Source organism: Balaenoptera acutorostrata, chromosome 11 (assembly GCF_949987535.1).
Source record: "Balaenoptera acutorostrata chromosome 11, mBalAcu1.1, whole genome shotgun sequence".
In the NCBI taxonomy this organism is placed as follows: domain Eukaryota; kingdom Metazoa; phylum Chordata; class Mammalia; order Artiodactyla; family Balaenopteridae; genus Balaenoptera; species Balaenoptera acutorostrata.
In genome coordinates, this window is record NC_080074.1 from 10843439 (window position 1) to 10853120 (window position 9682).

The window sequence follows — 9682 nt, forward strand, 5'->3', positions numbered from 1 at the left end:
GGAAGCTGCCCAAGTTTGGGGGGGTTGGAATACTCCGGGACTCCCCCGTCTCCACCCCTTCAACGCCAGCTAAGGAGGCCAACAAGGCCAAGGAAAAGGAAGAGGCAAAAAGTCCCAGCCAGGAAAAGGCAGAGCCCAGCCCTGCTCACCCACCGGCCCAGGTTCCAGAGCAGCAGGGAGACCCTGGCTTCTACCAGTGGTGGCGCTGGCCTTCACCCGGGTTGGGGGCCCGGACCTAGCGCTACCGTTTCGTGCCCACAGGGAGGACTGCTGGACAGTGAGGATGACCCATACCCCAGCAGCTCCCTCCACCCCAAACGCCTGCCCTCGGCGCGTGGCATCGGGGCCAGGGACAAACCGACCACACGTGCGCTTACTTTCACAAATGTAATCAAGGTTCGGTGGGGTATACATTTGGGAAGATGCCCCAAACGTGGCCCTGGAGGCTCCCCCTGGCGGAGGCCAGCTCTCAGCTGCCTGCGTCGGCTGGAGTCCAAGCCCCAGGCCGGAGAGGTGCTGGCTTCCCAAGTTTGGGCCGGGGAGTCAGCGCCTGGGTGCAGGCTGGCTTACGGGACAGCCAAGCTGGGACAGGACAGGTCCTTGCAGCCAAGGCTGGGGCACGGCCTGGGTCTCAGGGCTCACTCCCCGCTGTGCCGGGCTTGGCCTGTCAGCCGGCGGCGCTGGGTCTTACTGGTACGAGTGGCGCTTGGGGGCTTCTTGGTGGAGTTCTGGGCCCGGCTGGGATGTTTCCTCTTGACCTTCTTGCGCTTGTGCGCGTGCAGCGAGGCCGTGAGAGAGGAGATCCTGTGGGAGGGTGGAAGGCTGGTGAGGCTCGGGCCTCAGTCTACCCTGGAGAACAGGGTGCGGTGGAAGTTTGGGCAGAGGGGGGACTGACAGCCCAGCTCATGGAGGGGAAGTCAGGACAGGCCATGGACGCCATTCCAAAGGCAGCATGCTCTGTCCCCAGAGGGCCTGCCAGCTCCTCAGCTCACGGCAAGAAAGGCCCTTACCCCAGGCACTAAGGGTACCCAGGGTCAGACATTCTCAGGGGTTGGAGGTGGGGGGCAGTGAGGGAGGCCGAGGACCACTTGACAAGCAGAGCAGAGCGCTGCCCAGGGCCCCACATGGGCCCCACACCACCCACCACAGGCCGCCCTCACAACGCCAACCATAGCAGCAGGCCCACAGGGGAGGACAGGCCAGGGCTCACCGCTGGGACAGCAGAGGGTCTCTGGACTTCCTGGGTAAGGCTCTGGTCGGCTTCTCTGCGGATGACGCGTCCTCCTCAGACCTGGGCCCGGGCCCTTGCTAAAGAAGCGCAGGACAAGGACCGTCACAGGGAATGCTGGATCGGGGGGCCTGGGCACCCTGAGCAGTTGCGGCTCTGTCGTGCGGGCGCATGACCTGCCGCCCCCCTCACCTGGGTCGGGGCTCAGAGAAGGCCATGGGCGGAAAGGCCACGTGTGCCCTAAAGCAGGGATGACACGGGCAGAACTGGATTCCAAAGTCCTCCACCGCCACAGCCTACAGTGAACACACTCAAACACTCACAAATGAACGAACTCTAAGATGGGGACGAGACTGGTCTTTGCATCAGTCCTTAGAGAAGAAAGAGCACCAAATGCAAGGTGAGTGCGAGCTCAGAAAGAATGTGATAAAGCGGCGGCCCTCGAACTCAAGGACACCGTAACCCATGCTCGGGGATGTGGTTTATCTGGTGACTGTGCGTGCACACGCATATAAACCCCTACGCGACCCAAACACAAGTTTAACTGAAACAAACGTTTCATAAGGCAGCACTTGCTGTGATGCTTTCTGACATTTTCAATGATATTGTGTTCCTTTTCTTTAAAAAAAAAAAAATGCTGGTTGAAACTTGTTATGACTCACACCCCACAGGTCAGGGCACAGAGACATACCGTGCAGTGGGAGTGATCACTGCTCTCTCAAGTGCTTCTAGTGGATCGACCACTTTTATCCTCCACAGCAACCCCACGAGGCAGCTGCTATCATCAGTGACTCCAAGGTAGTGGTGATGGGAAGCAGACAAGGCAGAGAGACCTGCCCAGGTTCCCACAGCCACTAGTGGTGGGGACGGCCTCTGAAGCCCCAGGCTCGGGGCTTTTGTCCAGGCCCTGGAGGGTGCCCCAGAGGAAAGAGGCCCTCACACTGGAATCCCATGACATGCACCCGCACTTAGTGACCCCCTGGCCAGCCAGGCTGCCCCTGTGTCCCTTCTTCCCTGGGGCTGCGAGGGAGACCCACCTCAGGCGGGGGCAGTCCGAGCAGCCGGGCCGCTGAGAAGTCCAGGTTGCTGATGGTGGTCACGGTGACCGTGTGGTTGAGGTGGTCGTACTGCACCGGCTCTGTCTTTGCTGTCACCAGCCGGTCCAGTTCGTCCGCCTCCTCTGTGCAGGTGGGCACAGAGCCAGGCCTCAGCCCCAGGGCACAAGTAAGCAGGCTCCAGCCACCGCCCCCTGCCCCCAGCCCTGGAGTGCAGTGGCCCCCCTGCTCTATCGGAGGGCATCCAGGAAGTCCCCAGCTCCAGAGAGTGGCCTGCAAATGCTGTAAATGACCCCCAACTCTTCCCTTCATGCTCCAGGGAGACCTCAGACCCCCTGGTCCCCCCCAGGACAAAGCTGGGGCCACACCAGGAGCTGCTGCTTCCCCTACCCCTCCACCCCCAGTCCCTCCAGGCCTCAGAAGCTGGCCTTTCTGCTCATGATCGGTTTACCAAGAGGTTTGGATCTCCTCCTGGTCTCTGATCCACTGACATTTAGAGACAGCTGAGGACTACCCCTGGCTGCCAGGTCACCACCAAGACCCCTAAAGCAAGGGATGTCAGCTTCTGTGCAGCCCTCACACCCCTCCGCTCCCACCCACCAAGGAATAAATAAACTCAGCCTGTTGGCTATTCTCCAGGACAGGCCAAGGATGGGATTACCCAGAGCCTCCTCTCTCTCTGCCAGCATCTTCAAGTATTCCTGGTGGCGCTGAAACCAAAGGGAAGGGAACATGGTGAGTATGGCCTCTCAGCTCAACCTCAGGCAGAGGCACTGCTCACCTCCAGGGTGAGTAAGACCACGGCTTGAAGAGAAAGACCAGGAGATCTCACCTTAAACCTTCCCCAGACCTGGGCCCATGACGTCTCTATCTGTATAAACTGCTCCCCAGGCCTGCCCACACCTCCCCTCATCCCTGCAGGTGTCCCTTTTCGGGCCATCGAGGCTGCAAGTCCCCTGGGAGTCAGAGACACCCTCCTGCCCTCTCCCTCTGCACCTCCTCCCGGAGCTTCTTCTGCTCCTGCTTGAGCCGTTTCTTGATCTCCTCAATGGCTGCCTTCTTCCGCTCCACCTTCCGCTTGTGGAAGCCTGTCAGGTACTCCCTACAGCAGAGAGGCAAGAAAGAAAGTCAGGATACAAGGAAAGAAGGGCTTGCTCCAGAAAGAGAAAAACAAAAAAAAAACCTAATACTGCACTCACCATGTGCCAAGCACCATTCCAAAAATGTACATGTTAACTCATGTAATCCTCACAGCAACCTGTGTAGTAGGTACCCATCCCCATTTTACAGATGGGAGACACTGAGGCACAGAGAGGCAAGGTTACTTGCCCAAGATCACAGAGAGTGTAAGGTTAGGGAAAGAGAGGGAGATGCTGCCTCTCTCCACTCACTACCCTCCAGGGCTCTCAGCTGCCAGCAACAGGGCCAGGTGGTGGGCACAGGCTGAGGGCCTTTGAACCTAGAACAGGTGAGGGTCCCTTCTTCTCTGGCAAACTCCATTACTCAGTGAATTAAGCCACTTCTAGTGGGGCTTTCAAGGCCACCCTCACCCAGACCTCCACGAACTTTCCATTGGACCAACCCCCCATTTGCCCAGGACCCCGCCCCTGGACTCATCTGTAAGTTGTGTTGATGCCACCCTGAGTTTTTTTTATTTGTTTGTTATTTTTGACTGCATTGGGTCTTCGTTGCTGCGCGCGGGCTTTCTCTAGTTGCAGCGAGTGGGGGCTACTCTTCGTTGCGGTGCGTGGGCTTCTCATTGCAGTGGCTTCTCTTGTTGCGCAGCACGGGCTCTAGGCGCATGGGCTTCAGTAGTTGTGGCACGCAGGCTCACTAGTTGTGGCTCGCGGGCTTAGTTGCTCCGCGCATGTGGGATCTTCCCGGACCAGGGCTCGAACCCATGTTCTCTGCATTAGCAGGCGGATTCTTAACCACTGCGCCACCAGGGAAGTCCCATCCTGAGTTTCTTGATGATGCTTCAGCATTTCCCTCCCTCCCCCTATCTGATCTCAGCCCCTCTCATCTCTCTAGAGCCTGCTGCACCATTCCCATCTGTTCCGCGGCCCAACGCTAGGCTTTTCGCTGACCCACTACCATATGCCCAGGTGGCACTCTGAGTGGGGGACATGTGATGGGCCGGACGCCAAGGCTTAGGGGTCCGACTCAGAGATCCCGAGGCCTGGCGCGCACACCCCAAAGGAGCTTAGTAATCGCCCGGTGAATAAATGAATTTAAGCCACTCATTTTATTCACTCATCGGTCATCAAAAACAGCTGAGTCGGCTGTGTGCGGGGCCGCCGGGCTGGGCTAGGGAGGTCGAAGCCACCGCTCGGAGACCCGAGCTCCCCGCTCTCGGGCGGCGCGTACAGCAGCGCTGGGCTGGTTGGGGAGCCGAAAAGAGAAGTAAGGGCGGGGCGGACGATTCCATTCCTCTGGGCTGGGAGCCCAGAGCGCCCGCTTCCTTCCGCGGGAGCTTCGCACCACGCCCAGAGGGCGGGACCGGAAGGGCCCTCCGCGTGAGCGTGTGCCAGCGGAGCTGGCCTTAGCCTTGCCCGGCGGCCCGAAGAGGATACGGTCCAGCCTTGACACTCACCGCCGCTTCTCCTCGTCGAAGCTCAAAATGAGCCGCGGCCGCCGGCCGTCACCATCTCGCTTCTTCTTCTTGTTGCGGCCCATAGCGGTGAGGCCTCGGCGGCGTAGCTCCCTCTCACCTGACACTTCCGGGTGTAGCGCTTCCAGCCTCCCGGAAGTGCCCCTCAGAGACGCCCCGCAGTTCCGCTCGCCAGGCCCCGCCTTTTAAAGGGGCCGCCCAGCCCGTCTCCCCGTCCCTCTCTTCTGCCTGTAACAGGCAAGATTCCTGCCCCTCCCCAACCCACCGCCGCGACTCCCAGCCCCAGTCCCTCTCTTAGACTAACAACGGTGAGAGCGAGACCCAGAGGTCCCAGCGCCTAGCACGGTGCCTTGCACACAGTAGGTGCTCAATACAGAGTTATTAGTGAATGGCCAAAGATTGCTGATCCTTCTTTTGATTTGGATGTCAACTCCGTGGTGGTCTCCAAGAGCACGTTTCTGGAGCCAAACTACCTGGATTAGAATCCTGGTACCCCAGTTACAGCTGTATGGTCCTGGACCAGTTGCCTTCGCTGTGCCTCAATCACCCTGTTTGTAAAAGAGGACTAATCATAGTGACTTGGTAGGTATTGTAAGGCAGTGGTTTCCAAACGTTGGCGTGCATCAGAATCCCCTGGAGGGTTTGCTGAAACCCAGATCGCTTGGGCCCACTCCAGAGTTTCTGATTCAGCAGTTCTGGAGTGAGCCCCAGAATATGCACTTCAGGCAAGTTCTCAGGTGATGCTGCTGTTGCTGGCCCACAGACCAAATTTTGAGAACCCTGATTGTGAGGGATAAGTGAGTTATGTAGCGTGTATCTATAACATAATACATGCCACACATGTGTTTGCTACACAAGCCATCACCCCTCTCTGTGCCTCAGTTCCCCAAGTATGCAGTTGGGATGTAGTAACACATCCTCTACTAAAAATGAGGGCATGAATGTGAAGGCAGTAAGTAAAACATCTGAAGGGGAATTTTAGTAGCTGGGATTGTATGCCTGAATCTCCCATTCTCAACTCATCTGTGTTGGGTACTGCAGACAAGCTGCTGCCCTTGCCCTTAAGGACTCACGGGTCCACAGGGTCAATGATCATTACAGTCCAGGGGATGACACCTCTGCTGTGAGGTGCATGGGAGGCTGGAGGAGCTCAGGGTTGGCTCTTCCAGTGTGGAGGGCTTCCCAGAGGAGGTGACCCCAGAACAGTACGAGAGTGCGGATGACAGACTCTTAGGACTCAATGCTCTTCTTTGACAAGTGACTGGAGCCCAGAGAGCAAGTAAGTACACACATATTGAGTGCCTACTGTGTGCCAGGCACACAGAGAAGGCAACTGTTATCTCAGAGAGGGGAAGCGACTTGTCCAGGGTTACACTGCTGTTCTTTGGTAAAGCTGGGACTTGACCTGGGTCACTGGCCTCATGGCCCAGCATCCTGGGGCGCTGGCCTGAGGGATCACTCTCCCAGTAGCAGCACACACCCTCCGGAGGGCAAGACGCAGACCCTGACCATGAGTTTTGAAAGGAGCTAGGCACACAGTAGGTGCATCTCTCCACGAATGTTGAACCCATTCCACAAGGGTCCTCCGCCTGGGGGATTCCACGTTGGGCACTGAGAGGAAGTTATCCTCAAATCCAGGGCACAGCAGGGGGCTTCAGGGTGATGAACAACTGCCCCTCTGACCCTCTGCCACCCCCTAGTGGCCATGCCCCATGCCACCCTTGGCACCCTCCTCCTGGGAGGAAGCATTGCCTTGGATGCAGTGATGCCCCCCAAAAAGATGCCTAGTGAGCCGCCTTCTGTGGAGGTTCAGAGAGAAGTGACTTAAGCAAAGTCACCCCATTATTAAGTGGTGTGCAGCGTCATCCTCAATTGCTGCCCTGTGTGTGGAGTGGTTCTGCCCTCCCAGAGCTTCCAGTCAGGTGCAGAGACTGGGGACTGAGTAAGGAGACACCTGCTTATGCAGGACCTCGTGTGAGGAGCTCTGTACAGTCCGCCCTCGCAGCCCACCGGGCCCGAGCTGCCAGCCCACGAGTGGTTCAGGGAGGTCACATCTGCAAAAGCTCCCAGTGCAGAGTGAAGCCCGCCACTTCGGGCAGGTGCTGTTGCTCCAAACTCTTCCCTGGGAGTTCCAGGTCCCCTTTACTCCAGGAAAAGAGATGCAGGACTGACAACCCCACCCAGATTCCAAAAGCTTGAGGGCCATTTACTGCAACTCACGGTCTAAAACACTTCCCTTTTTAGGTCAGTTTCTCCTTGACATTATTTTTATGTTTATTGAGCACCTGCTGTGTGCCAGGCACAGCAAGAGGTGGTATGTTCTCCGTAATAGAAATGATGATGAAGATGATGAGCCAAAAGAATAACGGCAGCTGCCATTTATTTAGCTCTTTACACGATTATCTATTTTGAGGTATGAGTTCCATTTTAATGAGGCCCAGAGATGTGCAGTCACTTACCCAAGGTCACACAGACAAGGAGAGCAAGTGCTGAGGGTGAAGCTTGAGTGGTCTAAGGACAGAACTCTGCTTAGTTTCTCTGGACCCAGTTTCATAGGCTCTTGAGACACACCGAGTCTTAAAAGAGGTGAAGGGAACCAAGAGTTACGGAGCTCCTACTACGTGCCAGGCACAGTGTAGTTCTCTACGTTATGTCAGCTAATCCTTGCAACGGCCGCACAGGGTGGATACTAGTACTAATGCAATTTGATAGATGAGGAAACAGGTTCAGAGAGGTCGATTAACTGGTCCAAGGGCACACAGTGATAGAGCTGGGGTTTGGACACAAGTCTGTCTGACTCCGAGCCCAGTTTCTTTCCTCCACTGCCAGTGGTCTCTCTCCTTATCTGCCCCAGGGCTTCCCTCTGCCTGGCTGTAGTCCCAGTCCTGGAGTATCGTTGAGTTCCGCCAGTGTAGAGAGAATAAGTGGGATCAGAGAAAGGCAGTCAAGAAGACACTTTCTCTCATGTCCAGCAGAGGGCGCCCCTCCACAGCCAGACTTCCAAAGCTGTTTCTCTCTGGGTGGCCAGTTGGGTGCCCCAGGAGAGCCTGGAGATTGGGTGTGGCTCATGGCAGCTCCCAGCCTTTGCGCTCCATCCTTCTTGGCCCTCTTATAGAGATGTGCCCTCCAGCAGACCCACTGAGATGGGAATCATCCACCCAAAAGGGCCAGGTGAAAATAATGACCCCCATTTCATGGATGAGGAAACTCAGACTGGGGGGTGGAAGAGACCTACCCAGGGTTCCACAGCTAGCGCTGGCTGTCCTGGAGAGTGAGATTTTGCCAAGCTCCCACCCCACACATACCTCAGGAGACTGCCTTGGGGGTTGGGGGTGCCTACTGAGGTCCCGATTCCAAGCCTTCCTGGAACGTTGGCTCAGTTCCCAGGGGCTGTTTCCCAAGGAGGTAGGGGGCCCTACAGCAGGGAGCAGAAAGGAAAAGGTGCAGGGGAGTGGTCGGTCTGCAGCGTTGCCCAGCTATCAGCTCATGTCCCATCACTTGCAACAAGTGAGTGTGATTGCCCTCCAAGGTAACAGAGCCTATCTGGTCTTGGAAAACACGTCCTCTGGAAACCAGCAGAGGAGAGGCTCATGGAGGCCTCATCTCAGGCAGAGTGAGTCTCCCACACTCTGCCGTGCAGGGAACAGGCTGTATGCAGCAGGAGGCCTCTGAGAACCTGAAGGCGGGGCTTCAAGTCGGCCCACCTGCCTCTACTTCTAGGTTCTCTGCAGGGGCTGGTGTATCCTGCCACCGACCCCAATTCCTCCTATACAGAAACGGGCCAGCAGGTGGCGCCAGGGCTATCGCACAAGCCCATCTTCCCTGTGTTGGGTTGAGGGTCCTGAGTAGGGCCACAGAACCTGAGTTTCCAGACTAGCACCCTGGTTGCCCTTACACTGTAGCATTGAGGTGTGCGGTCTGGCGCCACAAAGCTGGGATGCCTGGGGAGCCCCAGAAGGCTCAGCTGGGCCTGGTAGAGACCAGGGAGTCATCACTCAGAGCCTGTTTACTCCCCTTCAGATTCGGGGGGATAAGATCTCAAGGGGTAGTGCGGCAGTGACGGGAAACACTATCCACTGCGTGTGTACGTTGTGCCAGGCCCTACACTCATCCTCCATCACACACCTCATTTCATCCTCACAACAGTCCCACGGTAGGCTCCGTGCTATCATCTCCCTCATATAAATGAATAAACCGAGGCTCAGAGAGGTCAGTTAAGGCCCACAGGGGCACACAGCTGGTTTCCCTGCACTGTCTTGACCAGATCTCTTCCTAGTTCATGAAAACAAATGAGAGGGGCCCCAGGTATTCCTTTCACCTCCCCCTGTGTTGCCCCAGATACCATGTCATGAATCAGTCTGTCCTTGCCTCTCTTCCAGTTTTCGTTTATTTCAACATCTTCTGCGCATCTACTGTGTGCTGGGGCCCAGTGAGTTGGGAGCTGTTTGAGGGCAGTGACTGGGTCTTATTTAGTACTGAGCCCCTCGCTGTGTATTGAGCTCTCTGTTCAGCCCAGGAGACCCAGGGGAACAAGATGTCACTAACACTTAAGAGGTATGCATCGAGGGAATTCCCTGCCGGTCCAGTGGTTAGGATTCGGCGCTTTCACTGCCATGGGCCTGGGTTCAATCCCTGGTCGGGGAACTAAGATCCCACAAGCCGCACAGTGCAGCCAAAAAAAAAAAGGTATGCATGCATCGAGGCAGTGAATGGAGGTGAAGGAAGGGGCAGAGCCTGGGGGAGTCGGCAGAACCCTCCTCTTCCACACCCACACACACAGGAGGCTGG

The 9682-nt window shown here is 56.8% G+C and overlaps 1 protein-coding gene across 2 annotated transcripts; it reads right to left on the bottom strand.

Annotated features, from left to right (window-relative positions):
- Positions 1 to 365: 365 nt before the first annotated feature.
- On the bottom strand, positions 366 to 5034 carry NOL12 (nucleolar protein 12). 2 transcript variants are annotated; one of them, XM_057555865.1, is made up of 6 exons: positions 3483 to 4674; positions 3280 to 3385; positions 2945 to 2993; positions 2266 to 2408; positions 1211 to 1308; positions 366 to 804 (listed from the first exon to the last, which is right to left on the bottom strand). In XM_057555865.1, exons 1-6 carry the CDS (start codon positions 3512 to 3514, stop codon positions 639 to 641), a joined length of 594 nt encoding a protein of 197 aa, XP_057411848.1. In that variant the 5' UTR covers positions 3515 to 4674; the 3' UTR covers positions 366 to 638. The 2 variants fall into 2 exon arrangements, with proteins under 2 accessions (XP_057411848.1, XP_007165704.1); XM_007165642.2 differs by lacking the exon at positions 3483 to 4674 and adding an exon at positions 4877 to 5034 and having other exon boundaries at positions 367 to 804.
- Positions 5035 to 9682: the final 4648 nt, after the last annotated feature.

Coding starts and splice junctions, on each gene's coding strand:
- NOL12 (XM_007165642.2), bottom strand. CDS start 4,959: ATGGGCCGCAACAAGAAGAAGAAGCGAGATGGTGACGGCCGGCGGCCG. Junction 3,386..4,876: donor TTCGACGAGGAGAAGCGGCG/GTGAGTGTCAAG, acceptor TCTCTGCTGTAG/GGAGTACCTGACAGGCTTCC. Junction 1,309..2,265: donor TCGGACTGCCCCCGCCTGAG/GTGGGTCTCCCT, acceptor GCGCTTCTTTAG/CAAGGGCCCGGGCCCAGGTC.